Here is a 24022-nt window from a genome sequence, read left to right as displayed (position 1 = left end):
TTGAAGCCATCGTCTGCAGAACATATTGTCTGTGCTATGAAAATAAAAAAATCAATTTGCCTGAAAGATTCAGAGGGTGAATCTAAAGAGGAGTCTCTGCCTTTGGAGGATGGTGACTTGAAGCAGGAACTGGATCAGGTACTCGCTCCGAAGGAACCTGTGGTGCCAAAACTCAGACAGGTTTGGCTGGAGGAAACTGAAACTGCAGACTTTGGCCACCAAAAAGATCTTTGAAATATTGATGAAAGCAGTCCTGTGTACCATTTTCGCTGCCCAAAATCCCCCGACTCTGATCCAAACTGGCTATAAAATTAACTGTTTCTTCTCCCATTTGGTCGAAACTTCATCCAGAAGGCCTGCTTTACTTGCATCTCCCTGGGGTCACTTCTTGTTCCACACAATCGTCAACCTTCGTTTTTGCAACCATTCACAAATTGTAACAAAAGCATGTGCAGATTATATACAATAAAGAGCATATACATGATCCATAATCACTTATTTCAATATGTAGGTCCCACGTAACGGAAGGGATAATGATAAAAGGACTAAATTTGTCACTACAAAATTCAAAATGCGAACCTCGAAGAAGAGATTTGTCTTCATTACTGTCCATAGAGCAACTCCAAAAGCCTCGTCCAGGAAGCAACACATTGCCTAGCAGTTCAGATATACGGAAAGTATTATGACACTTGTACCATTACCTATTGAGTGTGCTTCAGTACTTGTACAATATCTATTCTACTATTAAACTGAAACTCCCTCAGCGTCCCTGTTGCTGAGGCTCCAGTTCATAGGACCCCAACTTTCAGATCCCAAACCACCGTTTCATGTATCGCGCTTTTTCCTGCCATGCGTTTCTAAACTCGACGCCACAGTAGCATGGTTGATGAGAACGCATGGCTCTAAACCATAAGGTCAAGGGCTCAAACCCTTTCTCAAATTTATTATTTATTTTTTTCAAAGCACAAGCATTGCATGGGTCGCATTCCAGTTCATAACTTCATATAAATATCAAAAAATCTATTTACTGCTGTATTTATCACAAGTGGCTGCAAAAATCACCCTATAATTATCAAGGAAATGTGATACTACAAATAATACAAAACACAGATACATCCCATTGGGATGAGACAGCACGACTGTCTACAAGAAAATAAATTAGGAGAGTACCTCATCCGGTCTGAGTTGTTATGGAAGTCTTCCAAGATGGTGTGTTTGTTGCTTTAGCCTGCCTGCATTTTGCTGATTGCCAAGTAAAAAACACAAGGCCTTGGGATCACACCTGTCAATTATTTCCATTGCAAGCTTCGCTGCTGCAAATTCTAATTCCACTTAAAATGTAACCACCACATGCGCTCATCTGCATCATTGGATGAGTGCGTGAAGGAAGAACCTGCATCAGCATTTGGAAGAATGAGAAATATTCATTTAAGGCATCCATACCACCAAAAAATGTTGAGCTTGAATCTAAAATATAAAGACAACGACTATCTAACGTGCATTATGACCAAATTGGACTAGAAAGATATATCATAACCTACTTAAGAAAGTTCACTATCTACTCCACTAATAATGATAATCAAAATGCTTGATTAAACAGTGATCTGGCTGGAGTTTCTGGATACTGTGATGTCACCATGTGTTAGTTAGACAGTATTGGTCATCTTGCAGTTCCAGATAGGTGTTGGAGTCCTGAATCTGAGATTGGTCAGATCAGCAACAGGCAATTTTTGCTAGAAGACCAAGTGCACTGCCACTACCGCAAGCATTAACCTCTAATCAACATAACAAAAAAGGGGGAGAGAAAAGGAGGTGGTGGTGGAGGAAGAAGCAAGATCTGGAGTAAATAGTATTACAACAAAGTGGGTTGGCATCAACCGATTTGCAGCTTTAGCAGTAATCAGCAAACACTCGATGACTTCAGATGGTGCCACAGTAAATATCCACTTAAAAACCATACTTTCACTCAGGGTTGCATGGCTTTATGCATTCATCCTACAGATATATGGAAACTTGATGAAAAGAAAAAAACTTAACAGTGCTATAAACTATATTAGCCTTTTTTCTCCCAGACGAACTCTATTGGGCAACAGAGGTCAGCTAGAATTAACACAAGAAACAAGATTAAAGTATAAAGCTTCATTGAATAACAGGGGAGAAGCACATTATCGAGTCATCATAGCTTGTGAACTTTCGATATTTCATAATTTGTTAAACAACTTGGGTGCATGGCTGCAAGTCATATCTGTGGATGTTCTAAAGAATAACCAAACATGGAAACAACAGAATCAGTGTTGAAGAGACACTTATCTATCCAGTAAGGGCATGTTTGGATGTCTAAGCCCAAACTTCCATAGGATTCGTGAGTTGGGCCAACACAACCAGCTAAATCAGACTGGGTTAGGCCCACCTTTATAAATACTTAAAGAACCATTAGAGTGGGCCGGCCTGAATTCTACAGGCAGAAAAAAAAGACCTCAGCTAATTATCAGAGTTTTTTGTCATGATGTCCTCTTATGGACAAGAAAAATGTAATTACTGCCGAAAGTTTCTCGAGTCCCATGGTAGCTAACCTTGCTTATTTGAACCAAACATGTGTGTCTTTAGAATGACCAAAAATTATAAGCAATGGAGAGATGACACCAAGAAAAAGAAAAATAAAGATTTACATGTACGTTACTGCTTTTAGTGATCTAAATTGTACCTCATGCTAGTGAACATGCAAATGCACTTGCATGTTCATGGTGGGATAATGGCTTTACGTTTAACCACATTAGAAAGTCTGACCTGATATTCACGAAGCCAAGGCTCCGAAATTTGCAAATTAATCGCCATTCTCGAAGTTTGTAGTCTGTGCATGCATGTTGCAAGAGGCTGCAAATTTCACCGCCGATAGGATGAGTAAGATCAATAAACAGAAACAATCTTCCAACTGCATGGTTAAGATACAGCTAATAGCAAAAATGAAACACCAACAGGATACGGTGCCACAATTGAGTACCCCTTTGGTGCAGCTTGCACATGAAATAACTGCTAATTCTAGTCATATGAAATAGATAGTCACCTGAAGGAATTGGTGATAAATTGCAAATGGTGCAGAATACGACAAAAGTGGTAGCAGATCTTGAATTAAGCTCCCCAACTCCAGTTCTGGAGCAGCAACTATCAAGCTACACAACAAATTACCAACGATGAGCATAAGATCTTGCTTTAACCAAATTCAGTATATACCTTACCTGCTAAAGCCTCTCTCATTCCATAACTTTACAAGTTCTGGTGGCACCTTCCTCCCCGAATTGGCCGACTTGCAACCTGTAGAAGTGTTGTTCTCATGCCTGCAATCTACAATGACAACATAACATGAATGCGTACTCATAACATCTGGCAGATCACTTCCAGGAGAAAAAAACAGAAAGATGTTTTTTTGGGAGAAAACTAACTGTTCACCTGGCATATAATCTCCTTCCAGGACAACAGGATCTTCAGATAAAGCTATCAAACTTTTGGAAGCAGATTCAGTCAGCAAAGAATCCTCGGTTTGTGATTGCATTTCTGATGATTGGGTATTCTCATGTGATTTCGAGTTTTCATTGTCAAGGTTTTGTGAAGAACAGAGGTCAGAAAAAGGTGCTTGAATAATCCTGCATTTGATGGAATACCACACAACTGAATTGGCAAAAGATACTGATTTCCACTTATTTAATAATCAACATAAACCAAGGTGATGGTTGACAACTATTCCATTGTCAAAACTCCATCAAATAAGTTAATGAAAAATCACTTCCGTGAATTAGGAACATTGTCAGCCAATCAGGGAATTTGTTAAGTCATGGTGCAATAAGGCGAAGGGTATACTTGGCTATAGCCTGGCCAATGAGGAATATTATATGTGGCTAATGGAAGGGTTTTTTTCATCTGCAAGAAAACATAAAACTATAGGAGTATGCAACTAGGCATCAACTGTTTAAGTATTTCATATACGAGGATGACAGTTGCAAAGGGATGCAAACATTTGAAGGGGTAAGGATAGAATAGAGAGTGGCCATTCCAGTAAGAAAGCAACATGGATAAGCCATAACAAAATGAAATACTGGTAGGCCGAGAGAAGAGCATAACAGTTAATAGGCCAAAAGAGACTAGGCAATCTGAAGGATAAAGATCAAGTCAAAGCTATCAGAAGTAGAAAGCATGAGTGAAGAGGGGATGGCACAGTCCGGGATATAAATAAGAGTGGCATTACTAGCAGCTCACAATCACCATGCATAAGACTTGTAACATTGGCACCTTTTAACATTTAGTACGTAGTTAGAAATACATGGCTGACTGAGCTGTAGAGAACAAGGACAAACAGGTGCAGCATAAGATGTGAAGATGAGATTGAGAGGGCAAATATTATTAGAACTAATTGGCAGATAGTATGGATGATAAGCTCAACCAATATCTACACAGCCTCCACAAAAATTACCCAGAACAGAGATATGAAGTATCAAAGGTTGCACTTGAAACAAAAGAATATTTTCACACAACAATACCATTCCACTAATGAATATGACAACCAAAGGCAAAGACAAATCTACTCACATAAGGAACACAAGTCATTGGATGAGTACTCATCTAGGAAACTAAGTAAAAACCTTTAAGATTGTCATGCCTGACACTTCTGATACATGAGATTACACACATATATACACACGTATGTATACACAAGCACACACACATAAATACATACATACATATGCATGTATAGTGAATATTGTCACTAATGAATGCTACATAACATTTATTACCACCTTTTAAAAGCAAAGAGGCCCATACATCATAAAACGCCAAGCAAAAAGGTGCAACATAAATATTCATACTACTATGAAAAAGATCAATGGTTTAGTCTTGTCATAGCTTATACAAGGTAGCATGATAAATTCCTAAAAAGACTGAGGAAACTACTAGTACAAGCTAATTCAAGAATCAGCTGAGCAAGCTACCCTTTGATGGAAAGAAGAAAATAGATTATGTTCCCACAACCAAGCAATTTACAGTCTTTATGCCTCAGTACTCCATGAATTTTACAATCTGCTTTTGATATTAATAAATGAAAGAAAATCTTAAACACCGAACAACAAGAGAGTTTCTCTTGATGTTCATCATTAATCCCTTCCACCGGATTAAAAGCTGCCTTTGATAAATGTTAAAATACGTGAGCATCTCAATCTCCTTAAACTAATAGCATGATGGTTTAAAAGTTCTATAACCTCAACATATTCCTTAAGTTACAGGACATAATTCTGATTTACAAGAATCATGGATGAGATCTTGAAATTCCATCGTCCATTCCTCTCCAATTTCATCCAAAACTGGCGTAATACCATTTATACTTGGAATATCAAGCTCTTGGATTTCTTTTAAAAGTTATTATCTGATCCATACTGAATTATGCCAACTAACTCTCCCAACAAATCTTTCTCAAGCAAAAATGACAGAAAACTCATCTAACTAGGCATATTGTTGATTGATTAAAAGAATGCCCCAACTTTTTGAAAAATTCTCCTACCCATTTTCAAATTTTCCATTTTAAGGTTATTTTCTGAATTTAAATTGATATGATGAAAAAACAATGCTTTTCTGAATTGTTGCAACTTGCAAAAGTCCTGGTTTTTTTTTTTCTATTCCAAGCATATTGTGAAACTTTTCTGAATCTGCAATTTATTGCAAGCTCTCAATATTTTTAATGTTCCTTACTATTTCAATTTTGATCTCCAAACTTCCTGAATCTCTTTAACCTTTCACCTAATTATTGTTTTTTTACCTTGGTGTAAACATTAAGCATGTCACTGTGCTATCAACAAGGATTCCTGAAAGTAAAATTAAGAAATGATTTATCATGGTATGAGCTAAAAGTACTCCCACAAACTGTACCAGAACAATCCAAGCAACCCAGATTTACCTATTTAATTTTTAATCCCAGCACAATAAAATTTCTTTAGCAGGCATACTGTTTTGTTTATAAAGGAGAGATTTCCTTGTTCCTTCCTTCCTCACTCTTAGCTAGTAGATTGAATATAAATTAGTGTCAAAAGAATGTGTACCTGCTGCATATTTCACTACTGAAATTGAACATTCTCACTATATCTGATGGGTAGGGCATTGATCGAAAATAAGTACTGCATGTGTAGCCTATACCTGTCACATGGACAACAGAACTACATTTCAACGTATTCTCAGCAATTCCTGCTACGTACATAATTATATAATATGATTCATCCTGAAGAAGAAAACAAACTCATATATAGGACAACTGTAAAAAACACATCAGAGCTGAAATAGTGCACTAAAAGTATTTTGCAAATATTAAATAGGCAAAAAGATTAAGCATATGAAAAGAAAACCTATTAAAACATGGAATTATTGCCAGACTATTTTACTAGGATAATAGCTGTCACTCAATACATTGGAACATTGTGCCTCACCAGAAACATGGCACCAATTCATGAACAGCATATATCAGGTTGAGTTCTAGTACTTGTGCATTGTGCATGAGTCTGTGGAATGCATTATATGCATCATATCCCAATGCTTCATAGGAAAGGGCATAGCTGACCAGCTTCCTGGATCAAGTTAGATGAAAAATAATATCTAAATTGATTCTAACCTCCAAAAGTAAAAAATCATCAATTCCATTGTCAAACCGACTTTTTTAGTCAATTATTTAACTTAATAGTATGCCAAGAACAAACATCATTGGTGGATTTGATTGGTGTTGAAGCTAAAATCCAGCATCCAACTTCAAAAAATCCATCTTGGTTATGTATCCACATTAGATATGTATCAAACACTCGGGTACTTGTGAAGTTCTATGGTAGCCACTTTAAAAGATTGGAAGAGAACTGAACTCTTCTAACCACAAGTTTGATCCCCAATTTTGATGTTAGGAATAAGCATTTTTCCTTTCTGGAGATTGGTCAAGGATGCAAGCATTGAAACAATTTAGCAAATTATTATTTTTATATTCTTGAGTTAATTGGGAAGTTTGAGAAACATATATTTAAAGATCCTAACAAACAATATCTTTTTAATATTTTCTTTTAACATTTAAAAAACAAAATTTGAAGGTATATACATAATTCAGTCAAAATTACATTTTCTGTACACCATGTTTCCTCTTTTTTTTTTCCTTCCCTTGAGTCATACATTTGCATAGATGTCCGAATCTGATTCTCATATCCATGTCCATGCAACATTGGCTACAATTTGGAATACTAATTTCCGTTGAAAATAATGTGAACAAGTTTAAACCCTGTATTATATGTCAATATTAATTCATAAAACCAGAACAACTAGCATTAGTTTGCAGTCAGCTTTTATTGTAGCCTTAGCCCATCCTTTGTGCATCTTTAAGCATTACTGTGTATCTTCTCCCTAGAAATACCAACCATGATATGGCAGTCATTTTTGGAATGAAAATAATTGTGGTATAAACCTTATATAAGTGCAAAAATCTGTTCACATGTTTTGGCAGTTTCTATTCTAAATCCAGAATATCGTGAACTCTGAAAAACAGAACTACCTCCCAACCGTTCTGCAATAGCTCCAGTAAGTAGACCTCCAACCATATCCACCACAAGGACATCTGAGTATGCACCAACATTAGCCATGGAAAGTAGGAGAGATAGTGTGTCCATCCGCAAAAACCTAAGCATCATAAAAGGAGAACATCAATGAAGAGAAATGGTGCTTATCAAGCAAGAATTCATAACTACTGCTAAAGGGATATGCTAATAGTACATGTAAACACGCAACTATCAGAAGCAATATTATCTCATGGCAATTTCTTCCGTTAAACCGAAGGACACTCATAAAGAAAAGTTGCTACCATATGCATAACAGTTTTTATTTCTTGAAGGAAAAAGGACAATAAATAAAGCACATTAAATCAATTGTAACTTTGAGAATTTCCCATTGAAAGCATAGAAGTACTTATATTGGATTGATTGGACAATCAGCAACATCTCATTAATGGTTTTTTTCCCCATGAGTTTATAAATATGTCCAACCCAATGATGTCAAAATCATCTGACATATGGTCTTAATTCATTAGAACATACCATTTCCACATCTTATCACCATGAAACAAATTATGATTCACACTCGAGTAAATGAACATCAAGGCTGAATTAGCACATGTGAGGAGTTGTGCAGCCTATATACAAGCTTCCCATGGTACTAGGAGTACAAGTAAAACTACAATATGTTATTCGTTGTAGATACAATTATATTTCCAATAATACCATGAATCTTGAGATTATTCATGTCATCAATATGTAAATGTAGCAATAAGGTTTTGGTTCACATGACTAATAATTCAGAACTACACAAAGCATATGTCGCACGATAACTAGCACACATATTATCAATTAATTATAATGATGGATTTTGTACATTACCTAAGAAACAATTTCATATGTTCCCAATACACACACAATAGCATAAAATGATGAAAATAGCTCCACTTTTTTCTAAACAAAAGGGAAAAAGTATATGCGTATCTTAATACTGGACTTTGAAATGTCTGATCATCTTTACATGCTAGTGTGTGCCAAGCATCAGTGCAGGTCGGCATAATGTAAGATTTAGGTACCGCCACATATAATCTGCAGTGGCTGTAGCGTATGGTGCAAGCTGGCACCATAACAACACGTGCAGTACATAATTTTTGATATGCTGACACATGGAGACATGCCATGTGTAAGTTCAGTACCATATCAAACTGGCTGGTACAGTACTAGTAAGGTATTGTACAGGTACCAGCACTTTAAACCTTGATTCTTATCATGTTGGCCCTAGCGAAGATGCATGATGTTCAATATTTCAATCCTTGTCTCGAAGACCATGGGCTTGAAGAGCGAAGGTCTGAATGTTAGAAATACACAATGAATCCAACATAGAGTACTTGCAACACATACACTTAAAACAAGTCATCACCTCTTTTATATGGTATTCATATAATGCACATGTACAAACATAAGCAACTACAACAAGTCATATATACAAACAAATTCATATACAATGAAAAAAATACTGAATAACGGATATATCTCTCTTCAGAGAGAATATGGTCCTCAACAAAAGAGAATGGCAAAGCAAGACTTGTAAAACCAACTTCAAGTAATCGGCCTGTTTGTTGGTTACCAAAAAAAAAAAAAAACAACTTATTCAACACAAGACAATTCGAAGATATAACCCACTCAAGCAATTGTAAATACAAAGGCTAGCATTAAAAAAAAAAATGTTGTCTACATATTAACTCATCAAAATACATGACATGACAACAATGTTTTGTTCTGCTGCAGTTAAGCCTCTACAATACATATTATATCTCCAAAGCAATGCCACAAACAACTGATACCTAAATAGAGGAAACACAGAATAAGGAAATTTGATTATAGTTACCCTATCCGAGCTGGATGCTTCTTGAAATATGTCTCACATATACTGCAAAACAAACAAAAGGAGCATAACAAGGAAAAAAATTAGTAACACACAAATAAATTCGATCGCAGATTAAAAAAAAATGAAACAAAGAATAGATAAACACTCATGCCAAAGTAAACCTGGTTCTGGCATGATACAGATGATAGTGGTATCACTAAGAAAATACACTCCCTAAACAAGCATGACATTGTCTTCTAAAATTTTAATATATTTTAATCTATCATGAAGCACGATAACATTATAGTATTTCAATATCCAGAATCTAATACCATAATTGTTTCAGAAAAGAAATATGTATTCCTTTGATGTAACAGACATGAGAAGAAAATAATTATAGCCTCAACAAAATCTACTCTTTTTAATATTAATTAAAGCAATAAACTTTAATAGGAATAATGTAATATTCTCTACAGGATAGTATATGAAGTACCTTAGCTTAGCTGTGAACTTGCCCGAAAAGCTTCAAAAGTATCAAATTTTCTTTTCTTTTCTTTTCTTTTTTTTTTTTTAAGTCCAACGTGTTATCAAAATCTTATAAAAATGCCTTCTAGATAAATAGTATAATTGATTAAAAAATGTTGCAAAAAATTGAGGAAATATCCCACAATTAGCATGAATGATACCTCTTACTGAGGCACATATGTCACTTTTAAATATAAATCTTTTACGAGTTCTTATTTCCAACAATACTTCTATTTATTTAAGATATTGGTGGTTTGGGACTACAAATATCACATGAAATGAGCACATTATGTGGACTACAAATATCACAGCAAATAAGCACAGTGTGAAAAGAATACTACAGTCAACAGGGGCTGTCCAGAGCTTAACATGATAATTATTCATTGATATGAATAAGGAGTCATTTAAATATTCTTCCTACTTACTTTCTACTCTGAGTTTAAGATGTTGTGAACTAATGTCCTGGATTGTTTTGCTAAAATATCTATAGATCTGCAACAGCACAACTCTTTTGACATATTAGCTGTTTACATTGGTTTGATAAAATGAAAACTTTACTAATTTAACCAAGAACAATTGAATTGATTAAAGAAACCCTTGTCATATGCATAATAGTTTTGGACATTGTTACGTATGTCCAATTTAAAATCTTGAATTGTTTGTCCTCCAATAGAGTGCAGTAATGCATGAAAAGATGATATGTGTTTAACCAAAATCCTAAACTAAATCTACAAGAAAAAAATTGCAGCATTTTCTCACTGTGATCACTATCAGTTCTTTTAAAATATCAATAGAAAAGAAAACTAAAATGTCTCGAAATTATGTATCACATTTCACATTATAAGCAAAAGAAAAGCACCCCCATGGCTTGAAACAGCATTTTGCTTGATGACATGTAGACTGAAAGATGGAATTTAAGGGAATTTTGTATAATGGTTAATTCTAAACCATAGCATACGATACGATATTCTTCGGAGCTACTAGTGCATTATCATGATTACAGTTATAAAAGTTTTCAAATAGAGAATCAGGATCATAACTGAAAAATGACACTAACAAATGCATCATACTCTACTTTCTTTGCTATTTTATTTCCTAGATCCACAGGAAAATCCTTTCACTTCCAAATGATGTTCTTTATAGACTATTCCGGCTTCCATCAGACATCTAATTGTTGCACTCCTTTAAAAAGGATAATGTACAAGCCCAAAACACCAAACATCTTATGCAAGCATTAAACTAATTCAAGAACCCATATATAGGAAAGCTGGATTATATATCACACGGAAAAATAGTTAAAAATTAAGTTACAATAGTCGATCGGTAGTCGTTGAAGATACAAATTACAGTCCATGGTATGCCATACCAGTCCTTCCAATGCATACCAGGCATACCATATCATATTGGTACCGAACTGGGACAAGATTCAAGGGATGTACCAAATATCAGTATGCCAAACCAAACCCGTGTACTGGGTGAATTGACATTATACCAAGGTACTGACTTTGTGAACTTTGAATTACACCATACTGAAAAAACTCAGTATCCCTAGGTATTCTGCAGTTCCACTTAAAGGTAATAGATTAAGGAAATACTTATGATGCTGAATGGAAACATATTATGGAAAAACATATAAGTTCAATTTAGACACTGGTGATTTTGCTTATGCACCTTCCAATGCATTTATCACTGTCACAGCATGAAAATAATATCAAAACAAAACCAAATTAACTTTAAATGACAGTTTATATGCAATAAGCAGAAGTCAAATGTGTTACCTTCGAGTAGAAGGGCGCCTTAGAAGTACCTTAGGAGCATGTTTCTTCTGTTTCTTAAGCTTGTATTTCTCCTGCATATGGACTTTTTGATCAGAATTTTTCAAATAACAAGGCTTCCTAAACTTTTGACCTTACACTCACCTGTGAAAAAGCTGTTTTCTTTCCAAACGTTGAACTGTTAGCTATAAGAGCTTCCACAATTTCATCACCAGTTGCACCTTCCCTGATCAGAGAAAAGAAACACTAAATGTCAATAAACTGGGTCCACCAAGCCTTACAATAATTGAATGCCGAGATAAATGAACACCTGATGCTGTTAACAATGAAAGCATTATATTCTATTGACTACAAAGTCCAATTGAATTCTTGAGAATTGTTTTTCAAGCAAGAATTGATGCTGACAGTTGCAATCTTCATATCTGTTAATATGATTGAACTAATTATGAAAGATTTTCATTTTTTTTTCATATTCATATATTACTTTATTAATTTGCAACCTTGGTAGAGTCAATGAATAATTGCATCGCAGATGTATTGAAATTTCAAACATCTAGTTCAGCAATTATCAAAACAACAAATTTGAACCTTCCAAGAGAGAAGGAGGTCTCTTGAAAATATTAGAATATCATAATCAACATATGTACAACCATGCTCCTTTTTTTTTTTTTTTCTTAAACCCAGAACAGGTACAACCATAATTAAGTGTCTACTTCCACCAATCTTCAGTCTGCTTCATTGAATTTTGCTTCTTAGAACACCTACAATAAGCCATGTTCTGTAACGGCATGGTTTAGCATTTTGTAAACTCAAATTTATCTACTAAGCTGTCACACATTTCACATGAAAATGACCAAAAGATGCAATTGCAAACACCTCACAAGAGTCAAACCCCACACATAGAGACAGAAGAGGGATGATGCTGGGATAGGCAGGATAGTCCTATTCCAACACTCGGGATGGTACCCTGTACATATATGCATACATACATGCATGCATATGTATGTGTGTGTGTGCAACATGACAGCTTTGAAATCAGCAAATACTCCAATTGCATTGCCAATTATTTACCAAGAATAACCCTATTTATTTTAAAAATACATTAACTATCTCATTAGCTTTCTTGTCATTAACCATCGCATGCACTTTTTCCTCCTTCCCAATTAGATGAGATTTCTTTCATAAAACTTCTGAACAAATCAGACTCCATCCATTTCTTTAATTTGACATCCAAAAATATTGGTCTCTCAGATTTGACACCTAGAAAAAAGGGCAGCTACTCACTCTCTCCTCTCTTCCCTTAAATGTGCATTGCACATGCCTGGTTGCTAGTGCGTATGCATGCATATACATACATATACATGTTTATACACAAATGCATACATACATGTACACGTTTATACACACACATACATATTAAAAGGAGTGTATGGGTTTCTTTGGATCTACCAAATTTGACCTTTGAAGGAATACTAATTAGTTACACAAAAAACAAAACAATTTATTCTATTATCACTACAAACATGGGTAATTTTGAAAACTAATTTCTGCATAATCTTAGCAACAAATTTCAAGTCCAACACCTTATCATGGTACATATTTTTTTTCCTCTCTAGCCATCCATACCTTGACAACCCAATCCTACCATTTTAAACTCTAACACCAACAACTGAAAATCTTGAATACTGTTTTGTTTCAAATTTTAAAAAGTTTCCAAGCAAAAATCTCATATACTGTTTCTAGAGAGAAGTATAGCTTTCCCATACCTTGTCTCAAATAGAATCCAATCATATACTTTTCTTAATTTAACTAAAATCAAATAGACTCTCAAAAAAGCAATGTTATCTAAGGTGATAGTATCTAGCAAATACATAACTTTGGTTTCAAAAGGACTAGCTCTGATTTTTATAGTAACAAATCAAATAATTATCTATTATTAAATTATGCCTTTATTTTTTTATTTTTTGTTATATTTTTCATGCATCACATGCGCGTGAGAGGATCCTATTGAAGAAATAGTCGAGGGTCAGCTCCACAAAGGAGTTGAGGGTGAAGAGGGGCACAAAGGAAGGAGTAGAAGGAGAAGGATAACATCCCTTGTTTAGTAACTTAAGAATTTCTCATATAAATTCCCAATGTTCTTTTGGAATTCATAAATCAGCAAGCAGCTAATAAATGGTCTATTTACCTAATGTTGCGTTTGGTGCATCGCCAGGCAATATTAGAAGGTAATGTGGATTGCCACCAATTAAATTGCCAGTAATATTGATTACCATTTTTGGCACATGCAGGAAATGTTACAGTAAAATTACTGAAAATTTTGATTGACATGTTTGGTATGACAATCAGATTATCGATAATGTACAATCAAATTTCCAAAATACTTTCAATAATTTTGCCTTGGTGCTCTTCTTTCTCCCCCATGAGAGGCAGCGGGAGTGGTGTGGGTGTGGTGGTGGTGCGGAGAAGCAGCGGGTCGAGAGGTGTGGGGAACCACGGGCGCGAGGGGGGAGGGGGGTCCCTTGTCTATCCACGTTCCAAGGACCCAATGCGATGCCATGCTGCACCTCTCTCGCTTCCCTCTCTGCCTCCCCAATGGACGTTTGCCGGAGGTTCCTTAAAAGCACCATCGCTGCTGCCGCCAGCCCATCGGAGGCCACCTCTGTCGGTGGTGCCGCCCGGGTCCAGGCGTTGGACACCCTCCCACTCCCTATCCGACACACGAATCTCCTCTTCTCTGCCCTCTTCCCCCCCTCTCTCATCTTCCTGATGCGGTGGTGGTGCTAGAAGATCCGCTCATCGACGTCGTTCCACGTCGTCGGTCTTTTCGAGCTCCTCACCATTGTTGGCCTCCTCGCCTCCCTCATCTACCTCATCTCCTTCTTTGGTATCACCTTTGTCCAGTCCATCGTCTCCCCTCCCACGACGAGGATGACTTCCTCCTCACCCACGCCCCCACCCCCCCAGTCGCTAACTCAATCCTCGCACCCGCCCCTTGCCCCCTCCTCTGCGATGCCACTTCTTCCCTCGGGAAAATGCTGGCTATCACTAAGGAGGACAAGGAGGGTAGAGGAGTCGCGAATCGCCGTAGTGGGAGAGGAGGCCACGGAGAAGTCGCAGGTTACGGATTTTGTGTGATTTTTTTGAGAGATAATTTTGTTCAAAATTTTTACTGCAACATTATCAAAAAAGTGATAATCTGTATAGCCACCTCTCCCTAATGCTATCTAGATTGCCTCACTGGAGGCAATGTAGATTGCTAAGACAATTTGGATTGCCATCCAAAAAGCATACCAAACGCAGCAATTCAATGGGTCCACTTTAAATCGTCAGCAATCTAGGTAGATAGCCAGCTATCAAACACAATCTAAAAGACTTGCAATCAATAGGCCAATGAAAGAATGGAAATAACTGGTTAATTTCATTATGAGATGGAGAATGTCTTCATAATCCTTAAAGTTCAGTAAGCACTCTTCATTAACTTGGCTTTGATGGCAACAATGGTGCTTTGAACATTTTTTGAATTGGTAAAATAGAAAATGCAGACTGCCTAAAATCCTAGGTAGGCTCCTAGTTGTCCACTAATATTAGAAGGTGGTTACATTTGAACCTCCTTGTTTATGTTCTAATGGTACAGAATTTTAGTCCACCAAATAACACCTACTTACACATGTTTAAAGAAGAAGACCTCGATTCTGGTGCATCAATTATTACATGAACAAGTGACAAAAATAACATTTCTAACCAACATAAACTTATGCAAGGCTAACACAAAAATAATCTCACAAAATGACCAAAGCATAACAGAAAGTATTAGAAGACAGCAAAAATTATCTCCAAACCTCTTCATTGCATCTATATCATTGCTAGACAGACTTTGTGCTGTGTTATTGTCAATCAATGATCTATTATCTTTAAGTTCATCTATTGATTGCCCATCATCACTTTCTTGCATGCAATTATCTGCAGGTAGCAATAAGGCTGGTGATTATACTTGTTAAAGTAAAAAAGTCAGAGAAGGAGATAACTAAAACATGAAAATAACAGCATGAGGCAGCATAACTTCTGGTTGTAATTAGGACCTTCATGTTTGTACTCTTACTAAAGTTTAAAAGGTAACTAATTGCACGCCTATGTCTTCTATACTAATAATTAATATTAATAAAACAGCATTATGGGTCTTACCAATGCACTTTCTTCCAATATCCAGTCTAAAACATAAAATACAATGTGAGAAAAAGTACCTTATCTCACCAGGATAAGAAAAGGCCCTCTACAACGATGAAGTAAGAGAAGTTCGTAGGTAAATGAAGTCTTTGAGATCATTATATTTGATTAACTTTTTGTTATCCTTCCAGTGAGACATTAGGAAGAAATCTTTCCAAAAGCAATAAAGCAGAAATGCTAATGTAAGAACATCTGTAGGTCTGATATGTCCAATATTGGTCTAAATATTGTTTTTGGTTACTCGGTAATGTTATTAGAAATCAGGGGCAGCTTTATGTCAGATTAAATATGAATCTAATACAAAGAAAGGAGATAACATTGAACTACTTTGATCCAATCTAGTTCTGGCACATCCTATCAACTTAGTTAGAATATTAGGGGTTATGATCAAATTAATTTATCCCGCAAGTATGCATGCCAAGTCCAAAATATGACAAATTTAAGTTAGAGCTAGGTTGAGCCATCAGCTGCATTTGAGTCTACTCAACCCATGCGCACTTTTAAAAGTCAAGCAAAGAATTGCGCTATAAGAAATAAAGGAAGCTAGCAGGATCTAGATGTTTCTTGGAGCAAGGACAAGAAGAATTTAAATTGCCATGGATCATACTTTTATGAACAAGCACCACCAAAAAGGGTCTAAGACACTGACTGCAATAAATTGCCCACTCACATTACTGATTGAAAAAAGGAAAGAAAGAAAGAAAGAAAAGTCATATTGTTTAAGGCCACAATGCTAGAGCTATTAAACTCTGGTGGAAAATCAAGCCTCATTAGGCCGAGTTCTAACTAGAATTGAGAAGCATGAGGTCGGGCCCTTTTAATTCATATTTAAAAGCGTGTTAGAAGATAAATTCTTGCAGTACAAAAGAGAATAGAAACGAAAGCCAGAAGAAAATAAACATCGTCAAGAAAGAGTGACCGTGGGACGGAGCAGAGGAAGAAGAGATGCGTGTCAGATGGGGACCGTCGGGGCCGGTGTCGACTCGGAACAACGAGCCATAGGGGCAGCCGATCAAGGGGCTCAAGAAGCACTTCTTGTTCCCAATCTTCAAACTCCTGCAAGAAAAGGCGAAAAAAAGAAAAATAAATACTCTATCATCAGGGAGTCTTCAACCTTCCAAGAAATATAAGAACCAGAATCCAAGAAAAAGCACGAACGCTGCGGGGGAGAGCCGGGCGAAGACGAGACGGTCGCCGTCGTTGATGTCGAGGAGGACGCTGCAGCCCTCCCACGTCGTCCTCGGATTCGGAGGACGCAGGGCCTCCTCCACCTGATGGCCTCCGCCTTCTTCCGCCATCCGATGGTAAAGGTTGGGGTTTTTGAGTGGGAGCTTCGGAGGGAAATGTTGCCTTCCTTTTCTTGGGGGCGCGGGGGTCGAAAGAAGGGAGAGAAAACCCCTGGAGGCTGGAGCGGAGCGTGAGGGGTTTGAGAGAGGGGATTAACGAACCCTCGATGGTTGATGGATATCGCTGGAGTCGTAGGATTCGGATCACATCCCTCCCGTGTCTCGATTCTCAAACATTGCCCTGTCCTGTCCGATGTGTTAGGGCTGTCAGACGAATGTTTTATGTTTTTGAGTAATTCTTTGTGCGCCGCGTGTGATGCAATAGTAGCGCACTATTAGATATATAATATATTTAAATAAAATAAATATTTAATATTATTTAATTTTTTAATTTTAAATAATAAAAATATTTTTTATAAAATAAAAAAATAATATTATTATTTTTAATATCTTATGTAATTTTTTATGAATATATATGACGTCTTGAACCATATGTATCACTTCATATATCTTTATGATATTCTGAATAATATATATGGCTTTCTAATATTTTATATAACTTTCTATGAATATATATTGTATCTCAAATAATATATATAACTTCTCGTAAATATATATGACATTTTGGATAATATATATAGCTTTTTAATATTTTATATGATTTTTTGTGAGTATATATAACATCCTGCATAATATATATGACTTTCTGTAAATATATATGACATCCTAAATAACATATATGTCTTCCTATAAATATATATGACATCTTGAATAATATATATCTTTTTATGAATATATATGACGTTCTAAACAATATATATGATTTTTTAATACCTTATGTGATTTTTTATGAGTATATATGATATCCTAAACAATATATATGACTTCCTGTAAATATATATGATATTCTGAATAATATATATGACTTCCTGATATTATGTAAAATATGACATCCTGAACAATATATATGACTTCCTGATATATGTAAGATGTTAGGAAGTCATATATATTGTTCAGTTCACAGAAAATTATGTATATTGTTCGAGATATCGTATATATTTATACAAAGTCATATAAGACATTAGGAAGTAATATATATTGTTCAGAAAGTCATATATATTTACAAAAAATTATATATATTATTCAAAATATTATATATATTCATAAGAAATTATACAAGATATCAGAAAGCTATATATATATTATTCAGAATGTCATAAATATATAGAAAGTCATATATATGATTTAAGATGTCATATATATTTACAAAAAATCATACGGGATATTAGAAAACTATTCATTCTCTATTCTATAAAGAAAAGAACATTTTCATCACTAAAAATTAAAGAAAAAAAAATAGGCTATATTAAATATATGTTCTATCATTAAGTATGCTACGTACTATAAGGTAATTGGGCGGTGCACTCCATATCAAATTTATTGCACCACATGTGGTGCATAAAGACTTTTTCTTATGTTACTACATGTCAGCTAGCTTTCAGGCCCCACGACATTAGGGTTGGCGGATGTAGGTCCACTGGATCGTGATTTTTAGAGAAGTTTGGGCCAACATCATGGACCCAGAGCCCATTAAGATGTGTATGACAATTTTAGGTAGTATGATAGTTGCCATATGCATTACATATTACGGCACGGGCATGGGTATAATGGCCTTTCTATACACTTCTGATTAAATCTTTTCCCTAGTCCTCTAATTATGGCTAATCATGGCCATTTATGATTTGCATGATAGCCATGATTCTAGTATGAAAGTAACCATCTCATGAGATTGTAAGGAAGAGATTTGGAGGTGTAGAGAAGCAAAGAAGACATTAGTCCTGGTTTGCCTCCCTTCTCTCCTCCTCATGGTCCTCATCTTTTCTACAAAAGTTCATAGGGCTGCTCTAAAGTCTAGGATGTTGGTGAATCAATTTTATAAAAGGAAAATAGGCAATGCAAGAGGTAATGCATGATTGCATTCTCTCCACTCTTAATCCCTATATTAAATCTAGAGCAAATTGGATTAGCTTAAATTTATTCTCTATATTGAATTCCAGTTTCATTCACTTTTTTATGGGATCTCCGATCCTTATCCATCTTTCTATGCTCCTCCTCATGGCTCTTACCATTTATACAAGAGTGAATCATTTTATAAGTGGAAACTAGACATTAATGTAATATATAATGCATAGCTAAACTTGCTTGATGTTTAAACCTTAACTATTAAATCCAGTGCAAATTTGATTAACTCAAATTTATTCAGTCTATTGAATTTCATATTTATGCCCTTGATTCTAGTGATAATTTCTCTCTTTCTTGACCTTCCAAATCTTCTCTATATATACCCAACCAAACTAAACAAAAAAATACATAAAGAAAGAAAACTACTACCATTATCCATTTTTTTCACTCCCGATTCTGAAGTGTTAGTCCAAAGAAGCTCTCTTTCTTGACAATGTCATCCCTAATAATTTCATCTCCTCTTTGAACTTCTCATTGCTTGACAACCCCCATTGTTGCATGCAATTGAATGCCAGCTTCATTGGGGATTGGATGGGAATGCATACATCTATTGAAACTCATTAGACTCAATAAAGTTAGCATGGTTTTGCATACAAGAATAGGAGGGTTGTCAAGCAATGAGAAGTTCAAGGAAGAGACTGACATTTTCGAGTAAAGGAGTTTTTCTAAACTAAAGATTTTTTTTTTTTTGGGCCGGGGGGGGAGGATGGACAATGATACTTATTTTATTACTTTATGTATTTTTCTTTAGTTTGATTGAATATATATAGGGAGGAACTCAGAGGTTCCAAAAAGAGAGAAATTATCAATGGAGTTAAGGGTATGAATCTAGAATTCAATAGAGAGACTACTTCTAGTTAATGTAATTTTTCTTAGATTTAATAGTTAGGGATTAAACATGAAGTTAGTTTAACGATGCATTACTTCTTGCATTATCTAGTTTTCCTTTATATGTTAGGATTTCTTTTGAAGCAGGACCTCCTCCAAAAGCTTCGACAGTCTAAGGTCATCATGTTGTAGCCCTCGAGATAGGGAGCAACACTCGAGATCAAGTAGAGGGGAGGAAGGTGAGGGCAGCATAGCCAAGAGGAGAGAAATAGCACCCAGAAGGTAGAGGACAGTTGGGAGAGGATCGAGATCGGGATATGGACAACACTCGTTTGATGGAGGGTTTCTCTCGATGAAGAGTTTTGCTTGGTAAAGATCATAGCTAGGATTTTACTTGGGAGAGGGGGATGGAGCACTCGGCCAAATCAATAGGTTTAGTTTCTCATTGTTTTTATGCTAAGGGTAGTAAGTCTTGACTACATCGTAGAATATTATAGGCGTAGTCTGTAACAAATTAGTAGACTAGCTACATTGTATGATTTCCTATCTCTCCCCCACAAAAAAAAAAGCTTGATCAGAAAAAAAAAAAAAAGAAAATCAAAGAACATAATCAAAGAATCACATCATCATCCCAGCCATAAAAACCTAAATTGTTTTAAAATAAATGAGGGGTGGCGAAGGCCAAGCCGACTTTCATGCTCCTGGGTTCATCCTCCATCACTCCATCGACACCCTTCCCTCCCTCTTCAATGTCCCACTTGTGATAACCTAAATTATTTATTATTATTACTTAAGAATAATAAAGAAGATAAAAAGGATCTAGATTGGATTACTAATAATTGAAAACCAGGCATCTAATTCATTATTTGGATTTTCGATTCATTCAAATTATGAATAAGACCATGTGCTAGTGCTCTCCAAGGGTTACATGACCGACCTTCTTGTTGGAGTGGTAGGAGCCAGTAAGCAACTTAGGAGGTTAGGTTCGGGTTGAATCTTGCGCACGTTTAGATCAATTGCCCAAAATGTTGTATAGGATCTAAAAGGATTTTAATGCTCCTTTGAGATCCGGAGCATGGCTCTAGCAGAAGTTAGGTTGGATTCTTTCCATAGAATATCCTCTTTATCCTCAATGTCCTCTCTAGGGGGTTTTATTGACCGGATTCGATATGCCTATTAAGAGTTTGTTTGAATGGTTGGACTGAAAATTCTTTTGGTTCATGAGTTGGGCCAATAATCCTATGATTTTTCTTCCCATGAGATTCAGGTTGGCCTGTTCCAAAGTTGCTTCTGGATATTTACGAATATAGAATTAGTCCAACACGAAATCATATGACTTTGCTGGTTGCACAAGCTTAATCTATAAATTTTATAAGATTTTTAGCTCAATCATCAAAACAAATTCTAAATTTCAGTTAGGTCAAAAGCATTAAATTATGCCCAAGTCATTCATAACTGGGTTGATGAATATAAATTTATACCTAATAATTTATTTCTTGTGTACCTATACCCATCTCGACAACTCAGTAAGTATTCACTATCGGTTATATAATAAATGAAAGTAAATACATAACCAATATTAAGAGATTTGGGGTGACATCCCAATAAAAGACAAGAAGGTGAGGAGAAGAAAGTATATTCAAGAGCAAATTAAACATACCATTTATAATCAGGTGAGTCTTGCCTAATCCATACCCATGTCATAGAAAACCCTTCATTGAAGTCCATTTATTTTAAAGGCATGCTGATGGATCCAGATTAAAAAGATATTCCCTAGTTCTCTGGGTGCAACCTCGTCCTCTTTGACACCTACAATTTTCATTATCTTGCTTAGCTTCCTTTAATCTACCAATGAGCCAATTAAGAAGGAGAGGGGAAAGAGAGTCTGCTAGCCTCTTCACTCTTTCAGAGAAAAAAGAGAGGAGATCTTAAATTTTGGGGAAAAAAGTTTTATTGTGATTATTGTTGAATGAGTGGGATTCATGTCACATATGAATTGCTCTAAATGCATTTTACAAGAATTAAGAATTACATTGTTATCATCTTCCCTTGGATAGTATATATGCTTCTTGACATTAATGACTTACTTGGAGTGCAATAATATGGTATTAACTATTTTTTAGCAATGGTGAGAAGGATATATCAATAATAATTTGCTTTGAATGCTATTAACCATTCTTAAATAATGATGAGAAGGATATGTCATTAATAATTCATTTTGAATGGAAGATCCTATTATCAACATATGAATTGAGAATTATATACCTTGGATAGCGTATTTTCTTGGCATCAATGACTTTGTTTTTTGGGATAAAGTATTAGTGATTTGCTTTGAATGCTGGCCTTCATTATTTTTTAAGTAATGGTGAGAGAATATGCTATTAATGATTTATTTTGAATGGGAATATTTATTATCAATCCATTTTTCACATCATTATTACATATTTATTTGGTGTCAAGTAAAAGAAGAGCCTCCATATATTTTAGTGTGTATATCTATCCATTTATCTATATAAAAAGAGAAAGTTAGATTTTGCTACACTCTAGCAGATTTTCATTTAGATTTGGACTAAGTTGGTTGATGAAAATATTCGAGCTATGCAATCTATTATTTTTAAATTATTTATAAATAAAAAATCATATGATTAAGAGACATCTAATTAATACTTACATCAAGTAATAAAAAATGAACTATTTAAATAATATAAAATAATATATATATCTTTTTTTATTTGATATATAGGCCCAGAGTCTATATATAAACAGTCCGGAGATTATAAATTATATTAAATGATTTAGGTGCAAGGGATCTCCATCGCCTGATTTAAATTTGATCAGATCTGAACGGGGATCCACTTAATTATAGGCAAGTCCGGGCATACGTGTAGCAGGAGGCTAGTGGTTTGGAGACCTACGATATATGCGTGTGTATAGGCCAGGGACTTGGAACTAATTTTGTCACGAAACTTTGAAGGCTCCGAGGAAAGCTACCGCATCTTTTCCTTCCTCCCCTTCCCAGTTCCCAGTCTTCTTCTCAGCTTCTCCTGGGTCCTCTTCTCCTCCTTCTTGAAACCATGTCGAATGTGCCGTGCTCCCTGGATTAATTCCCAGCGATCTCCAACGGCCGAGCACTCTTCCGCTCCCTTCTCTTTCCTCCGTCCAACTTCACCTCCACTATGACTGGGTGGTGGCCGTGGATCGATCAAAGAGGACGAGGAAGGATGGAGGGGGAGGCAGAGCTCTTGGGTTATGGTTTGGTTGTTTACGATATGGCTAGGGTCTTAGGGATAGGGAAAAGAAGCGGAGAGGGGAGGTCAGGAGTGGTACGGATTCGGCATTTGCGATAGATTGTTTCATTAATTAGCACGATATTGGGTCAGTGCTGTTCATTGTGAAATAGACGACGGTGCAATATCGAGTACAACCCTTTCTATTTATTCATCAGAAAACAGCGAAGAGGATACATTATTGTTCGAAAACATAGATGGTACATATCCCTTCATGGACCTTTCTTGATGAGACATAAACAGCAAAAAAAAAAAAAAAAAAAAAAAAAGGAAAGTAAAAGGACACAATAAAAAAGCCCAGTTGCTCCACTTGTTTGATGTGCCTCAATCTTCTCCTGTGAAGCACAAATGAGGAGACTTGAGACCGAATCACTGAAAATTCAGTAATACCAATCCTTCTCTTTACCTAGCTACCACCTCTTGGTCATGGGAACTGTTGATCTCTACGGAAGCACCGATGCCGGCATCTGGCGCTCCACCTCCCTGTTATCTCCTTCCTCGAGAGGGCCTTTCCCCTTGGGCTGCATCGATTAGGCCACCACAAATATATTTTTAAGGATATCAAGAAAAGTTCATGAGAAGTAGCTAAACATGCTAGAGATAATGGAAGTAAATCATTAAAATTTAGAGTTCACCTGATCATCAGAGA

General features: G+C 35.8%; 1 protein-coding gene across 3 annotated transcripts; it reads right to left on the bottom strand.

The window, feature by feature from the left end:
• Positions 1-271: 271 nt before the first annotated feature.
• LOC105054418 (uncharacterized) lies at positions 272-17395 on the bottom strand. 3 transcript variants are annotated; one of them, XR_003802162.2, is made up of 15 exons: positions 17109-17395; positions 16870-17006; positions 15566-15686; positions 11868-11949; positions 11727-11797; positions 9445-9486; positions 7562-7686; positions 6084-6177; positions 3448-3641; positions 3237-3342; positions 3065-3170; positions 2788-2874; positions 1171-1393; positions 580-654; positions 272-409 (listed from the first exon to the last, which is right to left on the bottom strand). XR_003802162.2 is itself a non-coding variant. In XM_010935911.4 (13 exons), the coding sequence occupies exons 1-13, from the start codon at positions 17246-17248 to the stop codon at positions 1286-1288; spliced, it is 1413 nt and encodes a 470-aa protein (XP_010934213.1). In that variant the 5' UTR covers positions 17249-17395; the 3' UTR covers positions 991-1285. The 3 variants fall into 3 exon arrangements, 1 of the variants encoding a protein (XP_010934213.1); XR_012135253.1 differs by lacking the exon at positions 272-409 and having other exon boundaries at positions 520-654; XM_010935911.4 differs by lacking the exons at positions 272-409; positions 580-654 and having other exon boundaries at positions 991-1393.
• Between the last annotated feature and the right edge of the window lie 6627 nt (positions 17396-24022).

The sequence above is a fragment of the Elaeis guineensis genome, chromosome 11 (assembly GCF_000442705.2).
Source record: "Elaeis guineensis isolate ETL-2024a chromosome 11, EG11, whole genome shotgun sequence".
In the NCBI taxonomy this organism is placed as follows: Eukaryota; Viridiplantae; Streptophyta; class Magnoliopsida; order Arecales; family Arecaceae; genus Elaeis; species Elaeis guineensis.
Note: the sequence above shows the minus strand (reverse complement) of the source record. Positions and strands in the feature narration are given on the sequence as shown.